Source organism: Choloepus didactylus, chromosome 7, assembly GCF_015220235.1.
Source record: "Choloepus didactylus isolate mChoDid1 chromosome 7, mChoDid1.pri, whole genome shotgun sequence".
In the NCBI taxonomy this organism is placed as follows: domain Eukaryota; kingdom Metazoa; phylum Chordata; class Mammalia; order Pilosa; family Megalonychidae; genus Choloepus; species Choloepus didactylus.
This window is the reverse complement of record NC_051313.1, coordinates 63150403-63175617: the sequence shown is the minus strand read 5'-3', so window position 1 is coordinate 63175617 and position 25215 is coordinate 63150403. Positions and strand designations below refer to the sequence as shown.

Genomic DNA, 25215 nt, shown 5'->3' with positions numbered 1-25215 from the left:
TCTCTTTTTCTTAATTTGGTCCCCCACTATACCTGGTACAGTTTACCTCATGGGGATGCTTTAAAATATCTGTTGCATGAGTATATAATAGCTGCACAGAAATTAACATGAACAATAAAGAACTGACAAGGATTGTCCAAGATAATTTTTGTCATAAATTATAAAGTTGCCTGGAGCCAGCCCAGCTGAAAATTCAGCTCCATGAATCCCAGCCTTGATCACATGACCTTGATCACATGGCCTGGGAGCCACAGTTCAAAACAGGGCTGGTGGCCAGAGATGACGAATCTGGTCCTCAGCTTGGGCAAGGGGCTAGTGAAGCAAGGACCAGGATCACACAGTGAAGCAGAAGGAGCATGTATGAGAACAGAGGAAATGGGTGGAGACTGACCCAGGAGAAGGGATTGTGTTAGTTAGCTGGGGTACACAGAGCTACTGTGGAGTGAGTCAGGGTATGAAGAGTGAGTGGGAAGATCAGGAAGTTACAAGCTCCTGACCTGAAACTTCTGGAGGCTCTGGTATCCATGTGTGCCTCAGTCCTCAGGATGCAAGGACCCCTGTCCCTGGGAGTCATGAGCTCTGGAGCAGACTTCACAGACCAGAGCTTATTAGATTTAAGGTAGGGTTCTGCCCTCCCTTTTGCTGTACTTCTTGTCTACACTTGATCAAAGTTTGGACCAGATCCTGGGCAGGAAGATCGTAGGGACGGGTGGGAAGGTGGGAAACAGTGGGATGAGAACAGAACATAAGCAAGGAATCTGCGGTGGGCATTCCCCAACCTCATTCCCCCAAAGACAGCCTTCTAATTCTAAGTGCTGTGATTCAAAGAATCATTTCTTTTATACCACTTGAAATTCCACTAATTAGAGATTCACGTATGTTAACTAAAAACACCTATACTAGGGTTAAAGGAAATGGTCATTCATAGTTCAGCGTGGATTCAGTAAATCACTTCGCTTTCCTAACTGAGCTTAGCTGCATCTGGATCAAAGGTCATTAGCTTGGGACAGAAGGGAGAGATCGTTGTAGATCGTGGGGAACTTCTGATTAGAGTAGGCGTGACTCCTGGGGGTGGAGGCAGGGCTCAGTTACAAGGATTGATGAGGACTCAGGTGTGCTGTGGAAGAAGGAGAAGAGCCCAGAAAGAGTGGTAGAATGGCATTTGAAACAAATTCCCACAGCAGACCCATGCTTCCTTCCTACCCAAGACGACATGCTGCTGCATTAATTCTCACATCCCTGCCCTCCTCCCCAGCCCTGGGCTTGTCCTGCCTGGGATTCCAGGAGAGGAGCACTGAGCTGGCTCTGAGGGGGCCTCACAGGAGACTGGAAATGCTTTTCTAGGAGTCAAAGCACCAGCAAACAGAATGGGTCTGAGGGTCAGTAGGGGATGAGGGAGGAAGAAGGGCAGAAGCACTTTATGTCATGTGTGGAATGAGCACAGGCTTAGATAAGTTCTCTGAGAAAAGAGCCTTCTATTAGTTCATTTCCATAAAACTTGGCACAGGGTAGGAGCTCAATATTTATTGAATGGTTGAATGGACGGATGAATGAATGATGTTTCCTAACATCACCAAATCATGCAGGCGGCCACACCCACACAAGTCAACTCATTTCCTGTCTAGTGTCTGATCTTTTCTCCTTCCTAGGTAGGCACTTAATCCAGTTTGTTGGTTCATGGATTTTTTAATTCCTGTTTTGAATCATAATTTCCTGTCTCCTACCCAGAATGCCCCTAAGTTTGCTCCTTCTCTTCTCCCCCTTTCCTTTACAATTGAATTCTTGGCTTCATGAGGGTCCCAGAATGTCTGGAAGGCATTTGGGTCACTTTTTTTATATGAGGGGCGTTCTCGTGAACCAGTTCACACATAAGAAAAGAAGAAGATGGGCCCAGAGAAGCACGAAGTATGACACAGAACAGAACACAAAGGAAAAGCAAACCCACATGGTTCAGGGGAAGTGCAACTGGAAGGCTCCTGGGCTTCTACCAAAGAGGGGGCCCCACTCATGGAGTTCAGGAGCTGCTGCTCTGTCTGGTGAGGGAGCCTGGTCAGCAGATCCATGTGCTGACGGCGGCCAGGCCTCATGGGTGGCTATGCCCTTTCCCAGGCACAGCCTCCAAGTCCCTAGGAAAACACTGACCAATAAATTAAGTTGAAAAATATGTAGGAGGCGGGGAATATCAACCTGGAGTACTTGTCGATGGCATGGGTGTTCTGGAAGATGCGAAGGCCCACCTGGCCCTTCAGAAGCCCCTTCTTCCTGGACGCGTTGGAGTCGCTTCGCAGGGCCAGGTGGACCACTATGTTATCTTGCCTTTCTTCTTCTGTCAGAGTATGGCTTCTTGGGTACCCAGCCAGACTGTTGGCCTCAGACTCACTGTAGCTTCCATCCAGCATCATGGTTCTTGAGTGAAGCATTGCACACATGCATGGGAACTGTGGAGCAAATGCAAGAGGAGTGTCAGACACGTTTAGGCCTTGGGAGATGGGCAGAGCAGGGAGCCCGGTCCAGAGCGAAGCCCCTTGGCTACTCAGAACCACAGAATGGTGGAACCAGCAGGATCTCCGGAGATCACTTGGCTCAGTGATTCAATCCTCTGTCTGCATTAGAATCACCTGGGGAGCTCCTTAAAATGGCCAAGCCCAGGCTCCACTCTAGATTAAGTCATTTAAATCTCCCAGGTGATTCTAATGTGCAGCCTGAGTGGAGAACCACCCATCTAGTACAAACAGCCTCAATTACAGCAGCAAGAGTTAAGGACCAGAGAGGTTGTACATTCCCTGGAGCTCACAGCCAGGAAGTGCCAGGACTTTAAATCCACATGTTCTGATTCTAGTTGCTGGACCCCATCTTCTTGTGCATGGATCAAGGGAGTGTCCTCACTATGAAGGGTGAAGCGTTGTGGTGCCTGCAATGTATTTTTTTTTTTACATTTTATTATGAAATACAACATATATATGTGGTAACTTTCAAAGTATGATTTAACAAGTAGATATAGGATAAATTTCAAAGCCCATTATGGGTTACAGTTCCACCCATCAGTTATTTCCTATCTATTCTAGTACCCTAGAAACTAAAATATATATATATTTATATAAAGATTCAGTATGCAAAATCCTTTGTTAAGTTCTATCTTGTCTGTTGCTACCCCTCTCTCTCATTTGATCACTTCCTCAATCTTCAGGGATATCCAGGCAGTGACCACCCTAACTTGTTCATATGCAATATATTTTTAAATGGTTCAACTGCAACAGCAAAAACATGTTTCTATGGAGAGAGAGCTCACACAAAAATGGCAAAATGTTAATAATATTGGATCTAGGTGGGAGGTATATGGATGTGCATAATTCTATTTTTTCAATGGTTTCTGCAAGTATGAAAGTGTTTATAGTAAGTTATAAGTTGGAGGGGAGGAATTGGTTTCACTTGACTTCTCCCCATGTTTGAGTCAGCAGAGTGGACGTCCAGCAGGCCCCTGGGCTGGTGTTGAAGGAAGGGGAGGTGCCTGCTTGGCACAGCCAACTGGCCTTGGGTTTTGCTTCTCAACTTGTTGGCTCCGTTTCTGACCTGGCTACTGGCCCTTCAATGACTCTATTTTTCCATCTCAGAAAGTGAAATAATGGCATTTCACAACCTGCTCCTGTTTTATGGATCCTGAAATACTCAAATGAATAACATGAAGCTTTAGAATGTAAAAATGGATGAATTATTTTATGCAAAATCAGAAGCATTTTTGGCAGGCTATATTTTTTTTAAATCAGGCATGATTGTTTCATTATTATTTCTATGTCTTTTCCCCTCAGCAACAGTAACTAAGTAACACATAAATACATTTCTAGATAATTAACATGGACTCATAGATTTTAGGGATAAAAGGTTGGTAAGCAGGCATCTATCCAGCTCTTTGCATTTAGGTATAATCATACCCAAATTTTAATAAAATTGTGAGGTATTGTCCTTGGTGCTTTTTTAAAAAAAAAGTACAGGTCTTTACTACTTCTTTTCCTTGCTCTAAACTGAAGTTCTTTCTGCTAAAATGAAAACAGACTTTTCTCCCAAGATTTTGAGTTATAATCAGGAAATGACAAAACTTACCAATACACTCCTGTTGTTCCATCAACTTGTTTCTAAGAAAGATTTAGTGACTCCTGGCACATTGGATGAGTTCTGGATGACCAGCCTAGGTATTAGAGCACGGTGGGTGGAGGGATGGGGGGGCAGACCCTGTGCTTCCAGGCTCTGCCTGGCCCCTGCGCTCCCAGCAGCACTTGTCCACCATTTGAACCAAGGCTGAACCTACCAGCTTTTTCATTTACATGGTAGAAGTCAAACTTCAGTGAGCATCAGACCTGGGAGCCTGTTAAAAATGCCCATTCCAGGGAGCCACCTGCAGAGAATCAGTAGGTCTGGGATGCGGCTCCGGAATCTTTATTTTTTAACAGGCTTAGGAGTGATTCCGAGGCAGGTAGTACTTGGCTCTCACTTTGGGGAATTCTGCTCTACTGGGGGCCATTTTAATGCTCATGAATAGTGGTTTCTCTGTGTGACAACAGAGGAGACATTTTGGATTTTCCCATCACTGCCTGCCTTCCAGCAACTATGGCTTCTTAGCCCTTAAAGCACACATTTGACAAAAGTGCAGTATAAGCTTCCACCTCGTGATGTCTGCTCTCAGGCAGGAAGATAGAGTTAGGGACCCAATGGCTTTCCATGAATGATTTCCTTGTTGCTCTTTAGACAGTGTCATGTAATCAGCAGCAATGACCAGGACTCATTGTATGGCGACAGATCAAGGAACCATCTAAATATAAGTTCTGTGGGGTTAATGGTTCCTGAGCCCATATTTGTTAGATAAAGATTTTGCTCTTTTTTGAACAGCTTTATACAAGGCAGTCTAATGGATTATAAATCAAAACTGTTTAAATATAATCAAAGAGATTTGATAATGACGGATGTATGAACCATTTAAAATTTAACCAAGTACTCGACTGAAAAAAAGATGGTGGCATAGAGAGGAGTGGAAGCTAAGCAGTCCCCCTGGAACAACTACAAAAAAACAGAAACAACTAGTAAATAATCCAGAATAACTGCGGGGGGACAAACAAGACCATCCACTCATCATACACCAACCTGAATTGGGAGGAATGCCCGAGAACACAGCATAAAACCTGTGGAACCAAGTCATGAGACCCCCTCCCCCATAGCCCGAGCTGCAAAGCCTCGTGGTGCCTCGTGGTGCCAGAGAGAAGCTCTCTCCCAGCAAGCGAATATAGCTCAGCTGAGCTCCAACTGGGGTTTTATGTAGCGAGTGTGAACTGCTCACTACAGGTACGCATCCCCAAAAAACAGACAGAGGCTTTGGGTGACGACTGACCTGGGAGAGCCGGAGGGTCGCCTTGGACTGGGTCTGAAGGGGACTATCTATTTCTTTTTTGGCTCAGTGGAGAAAGCCCCAGTCATTTTCACTTTCCAGGGCTGTGACTCGGGGAAAGGTGGAGACAGCACAAGCAGAGAGTGAGACCACTGAAATGCTGATGACCTCCACCTGAGGGGTCTGTCTTCTCTAGGAGGAAAGGGGTGGGGCCCTTTCCATTCAGAACCAGACCCCAGAGCCTGGGGGAACACGGCCATACCTCCTCACACCAGTCAAGAATTATAGGCTAACAGGCATCACCTGCTGGCCAGAAAAGCACAGTGACCTGAGGCATCACAGGGTGGAGCAATTTTCTAAGATACACCCTCAGGGAAACCAGATACTGAATATTTCTTCCCTCTGGGACCTGAGCCTGTTCTGGTCTGGGAAAACCTGATTTGGATAACCAAGGAAACCATGCCTAGACAACAGAAAATTACAACCTACACTAACAAAAACAAAGTTATGGCCCAGTCAAAGGAACAAACGTACACTTCAACTGAGAAACAGGAATTTAAACAACTAATGCTAAATCAATTCAAAAAGCTTAGAGAAGATATTGCAAAAGAGATAGAGGCTGTAAAGGAAGAACTGGGCATGTATACGGCAGAAATTAAAAGTTCAAAAAAACAACTAGTAGAATCTATGGAAATGAAAGGCACAACATAGGAGATGAAAGACACAATGGAAACATACAACAGCAGATCTCAAGAGGCAGAAGAAAACACTCAGGAACTGGACAACAAAGCACCTGAAAGCCTACACGCAAAGGAGCAGATGGAGAAAAGAATGAAAAAATATGAGCAACGTCTCCGGGAACTCAAGGATGAAACAAAGTACAATAATGTACGTATCATTGGTGTCCCAGAGGGAGAAGAGAAGGGAAAGGGGGCAGAAGCAATAATAGAGGAAATAATTAATGAAAATTTCCCATCTCTTGTGAAAGACATAAAATTACAGATCCAAGAAGCGCAGCATACTCCAAACAGAAGAGATATGAATAGGCCTACGCCAAGACACTTAATAATCAGATTATCAAATGTCAAAGACAAAGAGAGAATCCTGAAAGCAGCAAGAGAAAAGCAATCCATTACATACAAAGGAAGCTTAATAAGACTATGTGCGGATCTCTCAGCAGAAACCATGGAGGCAAGAAGGAAGTGGTGTGACATATTTAAGACACTGAAAGAGAAAAACCGCCAACCAAGAATCCTGTATCCAGCAAAGCTGTCCTTTAAATATGAGGGACAGCTCAAAATATTTTCTGACAAACAGACAATGAGAGACTTTGTGAACAAAACACCTGTCCTACAGGAAATACTAAAGGGAGCACTACAGGGTGATAGAAGACAGGAGTGCGTGGTTTGGAACACAGTTTTGGGAGATGGTCGCACAACAATGTAAGTACACTGAACAAAGGTAACTATGAATACAGTTGAGAGAGGAAGGTGGGGAGCATGTGCGACACCACAAGAAAGGAGGAAAGATAACGACTGGGACTCTGTAACTTGGTGAAATCTAGAGTATTCAACAATTGTGATAAAATGTACAAATATGTTCTTTTAGGAGGGAGAACAAGCAAATGTCAACCTTGCAAGGTGTTAAAAATGGGGAGGCATTGGGGGAGGGATGCAATCAGCATAAACTAGAGACTGTAACTAATAGAATCATTGTATTATGCTTCCTTTAATGTAACAAAGGTGATATACCAAGGTGAATGCAGATAAGAGGGGGGGATAGGGGAGGCATGTTAGACACTTGACATTGGCGGTATTGTCTGATTCTTTATTCTACTTTGATTTAAGTTTATTTTTCCTTTTGCTGCCTCCTAGCTGTCATTTTTTTTTTCCTATTTCTTTTGCCTCTCTACCTTCTTTGACTCTCCCTCCTGCCTTGTGAAAGAAATGTAGATGCTCTTATACAGATAGTGGTGAAGCTGGTGAACACATAAATGTACGACCATGCAGAAAACCATCGATTATTTACTTGGGATGGAATGTATGGTGAGTGAACAAAACCATATTAAAAAAAATGGGTTGATGACAAAACCTCGAGGGCAATATACTGAGTGAAATAAGCCAGACACATTAGGACAATTATTGCAGGGTCTCACTGCTAGGAACTAATTATAATATGTAAACTCATAGACATGAAATATAAGGTACCAAGATAAAGGACGAGGCTTAAAAATGGGGAGTGGTTGCTTAGTATGAGCAGAATGTTCAATTAGGATGAACTTAAATGTTTGGAAATGAACAGGGATGTTGGTAGCAAGATGTGAGAATAACTAACAGTGCCGAATGGTGTGTGAATGAGGTGGAAAGGGGAAGCTCAGAGTCATATATGTCACCAGAAGGAAAGTTCGAGGTCAAAAGATGGGAATGTATAAAACTGAATCCTATGGTGGGCAATGTCCATGATCAACTGTACAAATACTAGAAATCACTTCCATGAACCAGATCAAATGTATGACAATACAATTAGAAGTTAATAATAGAGGGGCATATAGGGAAGAACTATATACCTATTACAAACTATATACTACAGTTAGTAGTATTTCAACATTTTTTCATGAACAGTAACAAATGTACTATATCAATACTACGAGTCAACAATTGAGGGGGGTTGGTTAGGGATAGGGGAGGATTAGAGTTTCCTTTTCTTTTTTTCTTTTTTCATCTTTCACTTTATTTCTTGTCTGGAGTAATGAAAAGTTTCTAAAAATTGAACAAAAATTAAGTGTGATGGATGCACAGCTGTATGAGGGTACCCAGGGGCAAGTGATTGTACACTTTGGATCTTTGGATAATTGTATGGTATCTGAACAATCTCAATAAAAATAAAAATAAAAAAATTTAACCAAGTACTCAAATGCTGAAGTAGGAAAGGTTTGGATAGAGTTTTTAAAATAAATTCTAAAGATTGATGTTAAAATCAATCTAGCATGGTTGTAGACAATGTGGAAATACTGGCAGGCATAATGTGGGCAACGATAGTCTATTTTTGAAAAGGCAACTGTGGTAGTTTGAAGCTATATGTACTTCAGAAAAACATGTTTTAAAATTTAATCCATTCCTATGAGTGTGAAACCATTGTAAGTAGGATCTGCTCACCTCAGCTAGGATGGGACTTAATCCTATTACTGGAGTCCTTTACAAACAGAGTGAAATTCAGACACACACACACACACACACACACACACACACACACACAGAAAGGCACAAGAAGCAAGGAGCTGAAGGTCAATGGAACCCAGAAAAGAAGGGAGAGGCCAGGAGACGCAGCATGTGCCTTGCCACGTGACAACCTAAGGACCAAAGATCACTAGCACCAGCCCAAGAATACCACAGTCTTTGGGAAGAAAGCATTGCCTCGATGACGTCTTGATGATGCCTTGATTTGGACTTTTTCCCAGCCTCAAACTGGGAGCGAATAAATTCCCATTGTTAAACCTGAACCATTTTATTGTATTTGCTTGAGCAGCCAAAGAAACTAAAATAGCAGCATATCCTCTTTTCCTAAAATTCAAAGCTCCTTTTTGCTAAGGGCTACCAACCACTTTGATGGGCATAAAGTAAATGGGATTCTGATGTCTCCTGATCCCTGTATCATTTAGGTGAAAATGCATTTTGATTAGTGCAATGATTAGCATCAAACTAATTGATAACAAGTTAGTGTATTATTTCTTACTGTGACTTGCTGAGAGTCTGAATATGAATGGAATAGAATTTCCCTCTCTGCAAAGGTCCAGGTACATTGCCTTGTAGAATCTCCATTTGCCTTCTATTCTCATGGTGTGGTATGGTATGGTATAGTATGGTATGGTATGGTGCAGTATAGTATAGATAGTATAGTATTTCCAATCAGTCTAAAGGCTAAAGTCTTATGTGGCTGAATTTTTACTGGGCCAGAGCAATGATAAACAAAGGAGATTTGCATTCTAGAATCCACCCCCTGTCAGAGGACATGGAGGCATTTTCCCTAGACAAGTTCAGTAATAGTACTTTTTGTGTGTCTTAGAACCCTACAATTTACAAAATAACTTTCACATACATTATCTCATGCGAGGAGGCAGCATAAGTACTCATTTATTCCCTTATTACAGATGAGGAAACTGAGGCCCAGAGCAGATGGCAGAGTTAGGCCTAAAAACCCAAGTCTTCCTGTTCCCAGTCTTTGTACAAAGACTTTCTGCTTTCTGGGATGCTTGTGGTAGAAGCTAGAACCTTTTCTAAAGCAGAATCCTCCCCCTTTTGCACAAACACCTGCCTTGTCTACAGCCCTCACCCAAACGCCTTCCTCTCTCACTTCTCATCCAACCAGCCACATGGGCTTAGACGAGGAAATGAATGAAACTTCTCTCACCTTCTCCCTCAGCTTCCGCTCCTTCCGCTCCTGCACCGTGGTCAGGTAGTTGACGGCCGCGTACTCCAGCACTGAGAGGAACACGAACACGAAGCTGACCCAGAGGTAGATGTCCACGGCCTTGATGTAGGAGACACGGGGCATGGAGGCGTTCACGCCCGTGATGATGGTGGACATGGTCAGCACGGTGGTGATCCCTGCAACATCCTGGTTTTAGTCCAGCTCCTGTCAACCATACAGAACTGACCCCATGTTCTGCTAAGTTGTAATTTTGCGTTCTCCACCTCTTATATCTGATGCGAAATTCCCAAGATATGTTTCCACTTTGTAGATGTGCAAGGATGTGCTCCCCAGGCACCCGGGCCATCCTACTGTGAGAAGGACAACTCTCTGTGTGTCTCCTCTCCTGGTAACCTCAGGAGGCTGGGCTTCCCTGCTGTGACGGGCAAGCTCAGGCATGCCTCAGAAAGAACGTGCTCAGGTGTGGAATGAAAAACAGCAACCAAAGAACACCTCTACAGGAGATTACCCAAACCTCAAGGAATGCATACATCCCCCCTCCTTTAAACCACATTTAAGTCCATGAAGACTGTGGGAATTATTGGAAGACTATCAAGTTTCTTCTTCACTTTGGTTTGCTGGTTAAACCCTCACATTTCTCAGGGCCCAACCTCATTTTGTCCAAATTTACTCTGACGTGTTGTGAACTTTCACTTTAGAATTCAAGGTCTGTCAAGGCCTTAAACCGCAGCTTCAGGGAATGGAGCCTCCCCGCCTTTTCAGAAACCACGTGTTATGGACTCTGTCCCCAAACTTTCAGTCTGTCTAAACAAGGCCAGCAAACAAAGTTTTTGTATTTACAGAATAAATTTTTGGCATTTGCAGAATTATCGTATTTACCTAAGTACTGAGCTCCATTACTGTCAGTTGTGGCAGTCTATACCCCAAATAGGCTATCGCTTATAAAGCAATTCAAGCAAAGTTGATGTGGTTTTGGCTGCTTGTGGTTTCCATAATTTAGTGGGGGGAAAGTGAAGCCAATTCCTGAATGGTGAAGGCAAGAAGCAGGAAGAAAGTTTGTTCCTTTTGACTCTTATTCTTGGGGACTGCACTGGGTTGAATAGTGTCCCTAAAAATTCACATCCACCCTTTGCCTCAGGAGGTGATGTTATTTGGAAATATGGTTTTTGCAGATACAATGAGTTAAGATAAGGTCATACTGGATCAAGGTGGACCCTAAGTCCAATATGACTGGTGTCCTTATAAGAAGAGGAGACAACACACAGGGAAGATGGCCGTGTGAAGAAGGAGTAGTATGGCCACAAGCCAGAGAATGCTGGCAGTCCCCAGAAGCAGGAGAGACAAGGAAGGATTCTCCCCTGGAGATGAGAACACCTTGTTTTCAGACTTCTAGCCTCCAGGACCATGAGACAATAAGTTTCTCTGGTTTTAAGCTACCCAGTTTGTGAATTTGTCATGGCAACCCTAGGAAACTAATACAGGGAGGAATAACGATTTTACTTCTTCTCTACACAGTGATCAGTTGAAAAAATCACCACTTGCCCACCCCTCATCAAATATTTTTACCCAGTGAAACTCTGGCGGGCACAGCTCTGCGGTCAATCCAGAAGGACACCCAGGACAGCATGACCATCAGGGTAGCAGGGAAATAGGTTTGCAGCAAGAAGAAGAAGATGTGACGACGCAACGTGAAGTTAATGTACAGACGGTTGTACCAGCCTGGGGGACACAAGGAAGAAGCGAGTGAGGTCCAGTCTGGGAGGCAGAAACACAACTCCTTCACCAGGAGCTCTTACTTTCCCTGATCCTGCTCTCAGCGGCAGCAGGAAGTGAAAATCAATGATCAATTATATTAATATAATTCTTTTCCTTTCCAAAATCTAGGCTCTGTCTCCCTCTCTCCTATAAATATCTCATCAGTATCTAGTAAATTTACTGTCGTATTTGGTATTATCTAACTTCTCTTCACAGCATCTCCAGGAAAGGTAGAACTAAGTGGATGTATCGATTTAGTTGTTTGTTTGGTATTTGTTATTTGCAGACCACAGCCATATTCCATGCTGCTTAGGAGCGTAAGGAGTTGGAGTGCTTCCGTTTTCCACTGAGGTGGGAGGCAGGACCGCTGGGCTGTTTTCCCTGCCCCATGTTGGGAAAAGGGTCAGCTCATTCTCCCTCACCTCCATCACAAGCAGAAGTAGACTGTGCATGTGGTTATTAATTCAGACATGAGTTCTATTTCTGACACTCCACCCACCTTGGGGAAGTCGTTTACATCTGATCATTCCTCAAGTGAAAAAAGGATGATGGAGAAATTATCTATCTTCACTATGGCAATCTGGGAATCATTTACTAATGGCTGTAGACAAGAATAAAAAATGTAAGGTTTCAAATGATCCACAAGATCATTTCCCAATCATCCTGACCTAAAGATGGCCCAAGGACAGTGTGAGTGTGAAGCGAATGACATGGGAGCTCACTCTAGCCCTGTGGGCCCCTAAAGCAGGGGCTACATACGATGGTGGGACACGAGATGATTTCAGGGGTACAGAGGCAGGCACTTTCTTCAGTTTTTGTTCATTACATTTATCGTTAAAGTAATCTTCTATTTACAGCAAATGATACAAGTTTTCCACTGATTATAGTGATGTAAAGTTTCTTTTCAAACTAAATTTAAGTACATCAAACTAATTTTGTACATCACTACAAAAAGGGGAGTGGATTTCAAGAAAAACATTGAGTCAGTGATAGAATAGGAGGTGTGTGTGTATAACCAACACTGCAATGGTTTTACGCAAATAACCAAGGTTTCTTATTTGAGAGATGAGACTCCTACAGGTAAAGCTGCTTGTCCAAGACCTCAGCCTGAGTCACAGATGAGCTGGATCAGAACTCGGATCTCCAGTGCCCACTTCAGGGCTCTTCTCACCCAATATCCCTTCAGTTCATCTCTGGTCACTGAGGGCCCTCACTTGGAGTGATGTCCTGGGGTTCGAGGGGGCTGGGGGAAGGCCAGAACTTGGTTCCTGCCCTCAAGGATTTTCAAGGAGCTGAATGCAAGTCCCACAGAACAGAAGTGCTTGAGATGTGGAACAGTATATTTAAATGCTAAAAGATCTGTGTCAGCAGTGAGTGCTTTAGGATTTGGAAAAGAGAGACCTGCGGAAGGACTCATGGACGCGATGAGTGCAAGCCAGTCAGGTGGATGGGGAGAGGAGGGCATTTGAGGCCAGGAGACCACAGAGCAGAGGCTCAGAGAGGGGAGTGAGCATGTGGGCTGGGGACTGGGTGACCCAGGGCCATCTGGGAGCTTTGACAACTCTCCAAAGCCCTGGTCCCATCCTTGAGAGATTCTAATTTCATTGGTCTGGGGTGGGAACCTAGGCAAGGGTAAATTTTTAAAGTTCCTGAGGTAATTCAAATATTCTGCCAGAATTGGAAAAACCTTGCCCTAGCAGTGGTTCTCATAATGGAGCCTCTGGGCCAGCAGCAAGCGCATCCCTGGGACTTGTTAGAAATGCAGATTCTCAAGGTCCACACCAGAACTACTGGATCAGAAACCGGGGGGGTGGTTGGCCCAGTTATCTATGGTTACTACTCCCTGGAGGCCTTGTCAAGACACAGGGTGCTGGACCCCACCTCCAGTGTCCCCAAGCAATGCTGATGCTACCAGGCTGGGCCACATTTTGAGAACCACTGGCTAAGACCAATGGCCTTGAATCTTTGACGTGCTTTTATAAGAATCACCCAGGAGCTGTTTATCTAGGCTCCACCACCAGAGATTCTGATTCTTTAGGCCCGAAGTTGGGGCTCAGAGATCTGCTTGTTGATCACACTCTCCTGGTGGTTTGGGTACACAGGGAGCCCAGGCTGTGCCTGGAGAAACATTGCTGAAGGGACAAAGGCTGTCTGGCTGGAGAGGATGGTTGGTACTGAGTCAGGAAATGGAAGTGTTAGGTCAATAGGGGAAGGCTGAAATGCTAGGGTGGGCCCAGGCAAGCTTGATACATGGATACGGTGTAGGCTCCTGGGTTGTTTGAATGAGGCAGGTGCTTTTTGGGTAAATAGAAAATAATCTTCAATAAATAGAAAATAATCTTCAAAGATGGTAGAGACTACTAATCATTTAGTCATCCCACAGCCTTTGTCCAATCAGGTCAGCTCACCCAGATTACACCTTTTACCTTCCCTCTCACATGGGCATCCATGAAACAAATCACACTGTGCCTTAGGTTTGCACAGTCTTTCGGAAGTGCTGAGGACTGCCATTATTCCTTTAGGGGCTATTCCATTCTCCTTTCCTTCTGTTTAAGAAAACCAGGTGAGAGTTGCCTAGAAAATGCTGGGAGGGAACCAGGAGCTTTGGCAATGTACTCAGTGCTCCAAATAGAGGGCCGTGAGACAACAGCTCCTGGGCTGGGGTGTGGGATGACAAACATTGAGTGTGTGGTAAGTACACAATGTGAGTGGAAGATGCATTTTAATCTGGATTCCAGAAAGGCTCCAGTGGGGAATAAAACAAACAGATGAATATTATTCTAATAAAGCAAACAGCTAAGAGGCAGGATACACAGTGATTAAGACAGATCGCCTGGCTTCTTACCAGCTGTGCAACTTGGAGAAATAGCTTAATCTCTCTCAGTTTTTTCCTCTGTACACTGGGGATATTGCAATATCCACACCACAGGTTTGTTGAGCAGAAATTAATTAATCCACAAAAAGCACTCAGAACAGTGCCTGTCACATGGTAAAAGTTAATAAGAAATTCTCATGGCTTTAGAAAGACAATTGAAGCCATTTAGAATGGCTCTAGAAAGAGAATTGATTTGAATTTGCTAAGAATAGATAAGAAAGAAAATTGGGTGGCAAGCCAAAATCAGAGTGAAAGGGAAAGAGGAGTGAGGATGACAGATGAGGGCAGGGACTGAAGCAGGCCTGGGGTGTCCTGACCCCAAGAGAGCCGTGCCTAGGGCTCATTCTTTCCTCCATGTTTGGTGCTATGGACAGAGGCGGGGGGGGTCAGGTGAGCAGAGAGGTGCTGGCCTTGCAGCATTGGGCGATAGCATGAAACCTTCCCTGGAAGGGTCCAGGCTTCTTAGCACGGGGGCAAAGGTAATGGAGCTGGAAAGCCTCTAGGACCCCGAAAGCACTGCAGAGCTAATGCTGAAGTTAGAGAAGAGCTGACAAGTGGATACTCTCAAACATGGTCCAGGGGCCCAGAAGAGGATACCCTAAGAATTAAAATTAATGTATAGATCTCTATGTACTACTTGGGAAAGCTATCCATGCCATATGGTTAAGTAAAGCAAATCAGGTTATAGAATAGCCTGTAAAGCATGACTCCACTTCTGCCAATTTGTATAACCAAAACAAGATGTCTAGGACAGTCACTAAATTGTCAGGAATGATTAGCTCTGGGAGATGGGATTTCAGAGGATAGCAACTTCTTTACTTTCTGCTTTATCTTCTTAAATGTTGTTTATATTTTGTGGGAACATATATTATTTTAACCATCAAAATGCATTTTCATTGGGAGGGAAAAAGGTTAAGGCTGAGGAAGAATTTGCATGTGTTTTCTTCCACATTGAATCAGACCGTGGCATAAGTTAGCTACCGGTGCTGCTGTAGAAGGCCAGCCTGGAAGTGGTGTGAAACTTCTGAATCAGAAACTGAGACAGGGATATCTTCTCATCTGTTTTCAGGGATTCATCTCCATTCTTCCAATACAGCATCAGATCTTCATCTGTATATGCATCTTTGGGAAGAGGAAAACAGTTAATTTGACTCCTTTGCTTCTGACCCAAGACGAAGCAACGGAGAAATCTGCCAACCTGTGAGGGAGTAAATAGCTCTTTATGCTGGCAGGCAGCACTGAGTGGCACAGTAACTAAAATGTCACAAAGGTCAGAGAGGGAATACGGAGAAGGTTTGTCAAGAGCAAAGCTGATACTTACAGCTTTCCAGCTCCAAAGAACAGGTCTGGGAGTCCAGGGGGAAGTGGCTGAAGTCCATGTTACACATGGCGGTGACAGTGATCCTAGACAACCCAAACACACATGTGGGCTTGTGCAATGACTTATTGACTCATAGACCTACCCAGAGTAGAAAGCAGGGCACAACACCAAGAGGAGCTGCCTCAGATGTCTATTTCAGAAGTTTGGGGGCAGGTATCTAAATTATAGAACCTAAATTCTTAGAGCTTTAGTTTCTGTAATAGGTGCTGGTGGTGTCCTGCCCAGATCCCGTTTACTGGACTAGTGTACCTTCCCCCAGCTACTGCGGGTGTGGGCTTCTAATGGCTCACACATGCTGTACCCTTCTCCTGAGACTTGCCCTTAGCCCAGGGAGACAACTACCCCCAGACATGCCTGGGAGGTTATGCAAGCCCCCTCACTGATCCCCCACTGCCCACTCCCCACCTGAGGCCAGTAAGTGTCTGTTAATAGTGTTTAATTCTGGTGAAGCATAATGCAAGTTAGGAATATGTGGAATAAGACTAAATCTCTCAAGTTAGTCCAGAAGCCAGTCTGCAACAGCTCTGAGAAAATGGTAGCTATTGCTAGTTTTTTAAAGTCTCAATGACCAATCAACTAGAATCATAGGCTCTCAAAGGCAGATGGTGCACAGAAGGTCATAGTCTCCTTCAATCTATTCAAGGCAAGTCGTCTTCTAATCCAAGCTTAAGATCCCCAGTGATAGGGAAGTCACCACCTACTAGGCTGGCCATTTCATTTTTGATCAGTTCTGACTGGCTTCAAAAGGTCTGTACCATCCCCCATAGCCCAGAGACTCCAGCACAATGACAAAGTCTTCAGGGCCAAAGGGACTGACCCCACAAATCGGAATGGCACTGGACAACAAAATAGTGACCCCATTCAATTACCTCATGCTGTACAGCACGTGGCCATCTGGGAACACCCTCAGCATGATGTTGTCGGTGGTGGTGTCATGCGTGAATGACCTTTTGGAGTGAACAAAGAAGACATCGGGGACCCAGATCTTCTTCACCAGCCGGCCATCGAAGGTCATGCTCTTGTTGCTGGTGCTGGGGAAGGCCAGCCTCTCATCCTTCCAGTAATGCCGCAGGTACAGGGTCATGGTGAAGTCCTGTGGGAGCCAGGCGGGACAAGAGAGAGGTGGCTTAGAAAGGTTTCTTCCTTACAATCTACCTGTCATCCACTACGGTAATGGACACCTCGGGCTCACACTCCAGTCTCGGAGGCCACTGTCGGGCAGCCTGGTGGCAATGGTGCTCTTGCAACTGGAAAGAGAGTGGTTTATTTTTGTGTAGTAGGATGTTAGAGTCCAGGAGTCTGAGCTGTGATGTGGACAACCTTGTGTGACTGCAGGCAGAGTGCATTTCTCCAAAGCCATGCTCTCTCCCTCACCTAGATCTTTGCACACGTGGTTCTTTACCCACCTGGCTAGCCATCTGATTTCAGCTTAGTGGCCACTTCTAGAAGCCTCGATGGTTGGTCAACTCTTCCTTTTAGGAGGGCTTCTGCCATTAGACTTCTAAGATCCTTGAAGGCAGGACTGTGTTCTCCCCACCTTGAATCCTCAGGCCCTAGTTTAGTGCCTGTCAAGGCACATAGTAGGTTCTCAATAAATATTGGCAGGATGGAAAAATGGAGGGGTGAATGAATGAGTGGATGGGCAACTGCTTACCTACCATGATTTCAGCCTGACAGCTTATTATGTTAAAAAAAAAAAAAATAAAGTATCTCCCACCCATACAGCTGACGTCTGTAACCAGAGCCAGATCAGAGGTAAGACACAAAGTGCAAATGGATAAATAACTGCTCTAAAGGTCCTCTTCCGGCAGCAGGCAGTGAAGGACAGAAAGGATGCGTGGTGGTGGTGGTGGGCCCGGAGGGAGCCCAGGAAGGGAGGAGGGAATGGGCACTGAGATAGAGCCCACAGGACAATTTGGCCCTAGACTGTTCCTGGCCTCCAATGCATCAGCACTTGCCCTGATCTCCCTTACACACTGTGCTGGTTTGGGTCTGTTATGCACCCCAGAAAAGACTCTGTTCTTTTAATCTAATCTTGTGGGGGCAGACCTAATGTAGGTGGGAACTTTTTGATTAGGTTGTTTCCATGGAGATGTGGCCCCGCCCATTCAAGGTACAATTACAATTATAATCACCTTGCTGGAGTCCTCTATGAGAGGATAAAAGGCAGAGACATTTTGGAGAGAGTTCAGAGAAGCTAAGATATGTAATCCAGAGTTTGTCCCTGGGAGAAGAAAGCAAGGACCCACGGGAGCTGAAACAGAAGCCCAGAGACATTTTGGAGAAAGCCACCGAAACCAGAGGCTAAACTTGGGAGAGAAGGTTCAGCAGAGCCAGCCATGTGCCTTCCCATGTGACAGAGGAACCCCAGATGCCATCAGCCTTTCCTCAGAGTAGGTATCTACCCCTTTATGCCTTAATGTGAACATTTTCATGGCTGCAGAACAGTAAATTTGCAACCTAATAAAACCCCATTGTAGGTATTCGCCTACCCCACCTCCATGGTTGCTAACATGACCACAGACATAGGGGACTGGTGGTTTGATGGGTTGAGCCCTCTACCATAAGTTTTACCCTTGGGAAGACGGTTGCTGCAAAGGAGAGGCTAGGCCTCCCTGTATTTGTGCCTAAGAGTCTCCTCCTGAATGCCTCTTTGTTGCTCAGATGTGGCCCTCTCTCTCTGGCTAAGCCAACTTGAAAGGTGAAATCACTGCCCTCCCCCCTACGTGGGATCAGACACCCAGGGAAGTGAATCTCCCTGGCAACGTGGAATATGACTCCCGGGGAGGAATGTAGACCCGGCATCGTGGGATGGAGAACATCTTCTTGACCAAAAGGGGGATGTGAAAGGAAATGAAATAAGCTTCAGTGGCAGAGAGATTCCAAAACGAGCCGAGAGATCACTCTGGTGGGCACTCTTACGCACACTTTAGACAACCTTTTTTAGGTTCTAAAGAATTGGGGTAGCTGGTGGTGGATACCTGAAACTATTAAACTACAACCCAGAACCCATGAATCTCGAAGACAGTTGTATAAAAATGTAGCTTATGAGGGGTGACAGTGGGATTGGGAATGCCATAAGGACCAAACTCCACTTTGTCTAGTTTATGGATGGATGTGTAGAAAAGTAGGGGAAGCAAACAAACAGACAAAGGTACCTAGTGTTCTTTTTTACTTCAATTGCTCTTTTTCACTCTAATTATTATTCTTGTTATTTTTGTGTGTGTGCTAATGAAGGTGTCAGGGATTGATTTAGGTGATGAATGTACAACTATGTAATGGTACTGTAAACAATCGAAAGTACAATTTGTTTTGTATGACTGCGTGGTATGTGAATATATCTCAATAAAATGATGATTAAAAAAAAAAAAAAAAAAAAAAAAAAAAAAAAAAAAAAAAACCCCATTGTAAAAGCCAATCCATTTCTGGTATTTTGCATTCTGGCAGCTTTAGCAAGCTGAAACACACACTCTGTTATGGTTTGAATTGTGTTTCCCAAAAGATACATTGAAGTCCTAACCTCCAGCACCCATAAAGGTGACCTTACTTGGAAAAAGGGTCTTTGCAGATGTAATTAGTTTAAGATGAGGTCTTACTAGATTCAGGTGTACCCTAAATCCAATGACTGGTCTCTTTACAGGACAAAGGAGAGGGAGATTTGGACATAGAGACACAGACACACAGGGAGAAGATGGTCACTTGACAATGGAAGCAAAGATTGGAGACATGCATCTACAAGTCAAGGAACACCAAGGATTGCTGGCAACCCCCAGTAGCTAGGAGAGAGGCATGAAACAAATTCTCCCTCAGAGCCTCCAGAAGGAACCAATATAACTGACACCTTGAGTTCAGACTTCTAGCCTCCAGAACTGTGAGGGAATAAATCTCTAATGTGGTAGCCCACCCAGTTTGTGGTAATTTGTTGCAGCAGCCCTAGGAAACTATTACACACACCCAAGGAGAGGGGCCAGTCGGTGAGTAGAACCCGTTCTGGTTCTTTCCCTTCCAGGTTACACAGCTGGAGAGCAGGCTCTGAGGGACTTTGCCCAGGGGGAGTGCCACATGGCAGATTCACAAAAACAGCTGTGAGTGGCCAGCTCAGATGTTACCTGCCTACCACCTTCTTTGTGCTAGAGTCTGCCTGACTTCCCACTGACTGGTGGTTGTTCTGAGGAAGGCAAGTCATTCCGGGTGCCTCCCTCTGAGTTACACAAGGCAGGAGGATCTTCACGTCCAGATTGGATGTCTGGTCTGGCCGAGGGCTGGGGCAGCCAGGGTGGTCCCAGACCCAGCTGGTTCTGATGCCAGGCCCAGTTGTGGGGTACTCCAGAGGGGCTGGCAGTGTGTGCTCTAGCATTTGGAGACTGTCACACCTGCACATTTCACACTTGGACCCCTTCCTTTACCAGGTGCTGGAGTTATGGCTGTCTGGGGTACACAGCATCAGCAGTATATCAGCTCTGCTGGATCCAGTCCATTGTGCATCAGGGATGCCCCCACTCTTTAAGGGCACAAGATGATGTTGCAGTGGGAAAGGGGAGCCTCCCTGTACTGGTTTGGAGCTGTTATGTACCCCAGAAAAGGCCATGTTATTTTAATCCATCCCTGTCGAATTAAGGATGCAGAGCAATTGTGGGTGGGACCTTTTGGTTCAATTGAGATGTGACCCAGCACATTCCAAGTTGGGTCTTAATCCTTTTACTGGAGTCTAGCTCAGAGAGACAGAAACATACACAAAAGCCAAAAAAGCCACTGAAGCCAAAACCTGAAAGCAACGAAATCCGGGAGAGAAGGACTAGCAGACGCCGGCCATGTGCCTTCCCATGTGACAGAGGTGTTCTAGATGCTGGTGGCCTTTCTTCAGAGAAGGTATCCTCTTGTTGATGCCTTAATTTGGACATTTTCATGGCCTTAGAATCACAAAATTGTAAACTAATAAACCCCCTTTGTAAAAGCCAACCCATTTCTGGTATATTGCATTTCAGCAGCTTTAGCAAACCAAAACACTCCCCTACTTTCATTCATTCCATACATGTTTTGAGGGTCCCCCATGGGCCCATGCTGTACTAGGCCTTGGAGATATAGCAGTACAAGATAAAAGGCAAGTTCCTGCTCTCACAGAGTTTAAAGTCAAGTGTGGGAGCCAAGAAAACACAAAAATAAATATATAACACAATAACAAATGGTGAACTGGGCTATGAAGGAAAATTCTCCAGATTAGGTGGTCAAAGGAGTGTCTTTGAAGAAGTTTTGTTTCAGCTGAGACTGAAGATGAGAAGGCAGCATGGGGAGGGCCAGAGCAAGAGCTTATTCAAGTCCCAGAGACAGAAGAAATAGGAAGCCTGCAAACCAAAGGGGGGTACACAAGAGGGGGACAAGGGCAGAGATGGTGCTGGAGAGCTGGGTCATCATCACTTGAGGAGTGTTCAAAATACAGAGTCCTTGGCCTCACCCCCAGATGGGGTGGGGCCCAGGAATAGGCATCTAACCAACTCCCCAAGCTACTTTTGCCCATGAAATTTGAGAACCCCTGCTCTAGATTTTACTTCATTTGGGCCAAGGTCCAAGTCCCTCCAACTCCTGCTGCTGACCACACAGGCACAGCCTGCACCCAGGGTGCCCCACCTCCACCATGAACTCCCCTAGAAATTTAGCCATCTGATCATTCCCTGGAGGCTGCCCTGCAAACAGTGACACGTACCATGTCCACCTCGGAGATACTGTCCAGGCTCTCCACCTGCACGTCCACGCCCACAGGGATGGCAGGGCCTGCAGGAGAGCAAAGGCAGCTGGTTATTTTCCTGTGCTCCTCAAATGATGGCTCAGGTCAGTGGCCCATTAGAAATCCCTGCTCTAACAGCTGAAACCTCTTCTTATTCCAGGTTCCAGGAGGTGCCGGAAGTGGAATGTTCAGTGCAGAGAGGAGGTCTCCTCTCAGGACTGACTATCCTGTCCCCCTCTCCAGCAAGGCTTGCAACTTGAGGGAGAGTCTTGGAACAGACGGGGGGACCCTCTCCCAGGACCCAGACGACTGCACCATGCTAAGGGCTCCTGACATGACCATCAGGGCATGTGGGGTTGGTTTGTTTCTGGCTCCAGATCCTAAGATCTTAATTCCCAGGCGCGACTGCCCCTCATGGAAGGTGTGCTGCACTCTCCCCCATTCCCCAGTTCCCCCTCACTCCCTTTCTCTGAAGTGCCAAGGGAGGAAACAGTATAGCGATCACCCTCTTTGGACCCACTTCCTAGTGGCCTGGTTTTCAGATAATGGGCCCAATGTTTCATCAGGAGTTGCTGTTGGCTGAAGACCTTTTCCTGATAAAATATATCAGCTTGCTTGGTGCCTGTTACTGTGTCTCTCTGTTTTCAGGGCCTGGCTTTCTCTCCACAGCTCCAGATGCCCTTCTAAGGAGAAATTTGATAAAACCTGTGAGGGTGGTGACTGCGCTCAGCAGTATCGCCTGCGTGGAGTGAAGGCTGAGTTCTCAGATGACCTAGGCTGATGGAGGTAAACAATCTGTACAGAGGAGGCTTCGGGGCTGCATTCAGGGGAACTCAAACCTCAAGTCTGAACTGAGACCAAGGGCCCTGCCCTCCTTGCTCTGAGTCGAGACTGCACAAGGCTAATGCTCTTGGGCTCTCCATCTTGTGGCCCTTCCCAAGCTGGTTTTTGGAGAAATGCTTCCAAATTACCAGTCTTTTTCCGCCTCCTTCCATAAACACTTATGTTTTAAGGGGGCTGAGCCCTTATTTAATAATTATTTATTAATTGAATAATTAAATTAAAGTAATTAGGCATTCATGACTGGGCCTTAATACTACTGAAGGTTTTTCTGCTTTAAGAGAGGGGTCTGGTGAGCCAAATGGGAGTCCTCGGTGGGATTGCAGGCAGTATAGCTAAAATACACGGACAGCCCCTGGCTCTGCTCGGTTCCTAGCCTTTCTGCTATTATTTCTCCGCACATGGTCCAGGAACGCACACCTTAGGGATTTATCGATTCTGAAATATATAAAGATATATGTCATTTCTTCCCCACCAATTCTTAAGAATAAATGTGAAATAGAGACATTTTCAGACAAACTAAAACTGAGAATTTGCCAACAGGTATTCTGCCCTAAATGAAGGTGTTGTTCAAGGGGAAGGAATGTGATCCCAGAAGGTAAGCCAGAGATATAAGAAGGAATAAACAATAAGGAAAATGGGAAATGTACACAATTATACGTGAAACTTGACTACTGACTATACAAAAAACAATATTAATAGTGTATTGTGGGATTGAAAAATCAAGTAGAATTAAAATACAATAAAAATACCGTTTAAGCAGGAAAGGATATAAATGGAATGAAAGTGTTTAAAGGTCTTTGCATTGATGACAGTAAAAGTAGAAAATTAACATACTAGTATGATAAATGAAGGATCCATGTTGTTTTCTGGGGAGACACCAAAAAATAGTAAAAGAGTGTGTACATTCCAAACTAAAATGTGGGGGGTGGAGTGAGGAGGAACAACCAAAAATAATCAAACCCAAAAACAAGGAAGAAAGGAGAGAGAGAGAAAAAGAACATAGAGTAGGTTGGAAAATAGAAAGCACCTAGTGGAGTGGTAGACTTAAAACCAATGTATAAATAATTTGATAAATGCAAATGGACTAAATGGTCCAGTTAACAACAAATATTGTCAGATTGATAGTTCAGTAATGCTAAAAAGTTTGTCAGACAAACAAGGAAAAAAAAAAAACAAAAAAAAACGATGTAGTGCCCCCTTGAGGAGCCTGTGGAGAATGCAGGGGTATTCGCCTACCCCACCTCCATGGTTGCTAACATGACCACAGACATAGGGGACTGGTGGTTTGATGGGTTGAGCCCTCTACCATAAGTTTTACCCTTGGGAAGACGGTTGCTGCAAAGGAGAGGCTAGGCCTCCCTGTATTTGTGCCTAAGAGTCTCCTCCTGAATGCCTCTTTGTTGCTCAGATGTGGCCCTCTCTCTCTGGCTAAGCCAACTTGAAAGGTGAAATCACTGCCCTCCCCCCTACGTGGGATCAGACACCCAGGGAAGTGAATCTCCCTGGCAACGTGGAATATGACTCCCGGGGAGGAATGTAGACCCGGCATCGTGGGATGGAGAACATCTTCTTGACCAAAAGGGGGATGTGAAAGGAAATGAAATAAGCTTCAGTGGCAGAGAGATTCCAAAACGAGCCGAGAGATCACTCTGGTGGGCACTCTTACGCACACTTTAGACAACCTTTTTTAGGTTCTAAAGAATTGGGGTAGCTGGTGGTGGATACCTGAAACTATTAAACTACAACCCAGAACCCACGAATCTCGAAGACAGTTGTATAAAAATGTAGCTTATGAGGGGTGACAGTGGGATTGGGAATGCCATAAGGACCAAACTCCACTTTGTCTAGTTTATGGATCGATGTGTAGAAAAGTAGGGGAAGCAAACAAACAGACAAAGGTACCTAGTGTTCTTTTTTACTTCAATTGCTCTTTTTCACTCTAATTATTATTCTTGTTATTTTTGTGTGTGTGCTAATGAAGGTGTCAGGGATTGATTTAGGTGATGAATGTACAACTATGTAATGGTACTGTAAACAATCGAAAGTACAATTTGTTTTGTATGACTGCGTGGTATGTGAATGTATCTCAATAAAATGATGATTAAAAAAAAAAAAAAAAAAAAAAAAAAAAAAAAAAAAAGTTTGTCAGATTCTGTGCTTCTTAAAGAGACACAATGAAAATATAAAATACAGAAAAGTTGAACATAAAAGGATGGAAAAACATATAACATGCAAATACTAACCAAAAGAAAACGTTGTGTAGCTATATTATATCAAACAAAGTAGGCTTAAAGAGGGATAAAATAGAGATAAAGGGGGCCATTTCATAATAATAAATTAATATATAACAATTCTAAATTTGTATGCAGTTAATAACATAGCCTAAAATGCAGAAATCAAAAATGGACAGAATTAAAAGAGAACTAGACATATTCATAATCATAGTGGAATATTTTGACCCTGCAACAAAGAAAGAATGGAAAAGAAACCAATATAGGGAATGAAAAAGAGGTCACTATGTATGTTTCAGATATGAAAAAATATAGAAAAAGGTTATTCTGAACAATTTTTTACCAATAAACTTTAAAGTGTTACTGAAATGAACAAATTTCCAGATACATGCAACCTTGTTACAATGAAAAATTAAAAAACCTGAAAAGTCCTATAACTATTAAAGAAATTGAATCTGTAATTTAGAACTTCCCATAAAGAAAATAACAGGTCCAAATGGCTTCACTAGCAAATTCTACCAAAAGTTTCAGGAGTTAGAATAAGGACTGCCTGAGAAAGCAAAATTACAGGTCAATCTCACACATGAACAGAAAATAAAAAATCCT

At 44.3% G+C, this 25215-nt stretch overlaps 1 protein-coding gene across 1 annotated transcript in view; it reads right to left on the bottom strand.

Annotated features, from left to right (window-relative positions):
* GABRR2 (gamma-aminobutyric acid type A receptor subunit rho2) overlaps positions 1-25215 on the bottom strand; it is a 116873-nt gene that overhangs the window by 63154 nt on the left and 28504 nt on the right. Inside the window, exons 3-9 of the mRNA XM_037844408.1 lie at positions 21515-21582; positions 16683-16906; positions 15754-15836; positions 15414-15554; positions 11369-11521; positions 9782-9978; positions 2188-2438 (exon numbers count right to left, since the gene is read on the bottom strand). Of these exons, the coding sequence (XP_037700336.1) occupies positions 2188-2438; positions 9782-9978; positions 11369-11521; positions 15414-15554; positions 15754-15836; positions 16683-16906; positions 21515-21582 (1117 nt within the window). The remainder of the gene's footprint in view (positions 1-2187; positions 2439-9781; positions 9979-11368; positions 11522-15413; positions 15555-15753; positions 15837-16682; positions 16907-21514; positions 21583-25215) is intronic.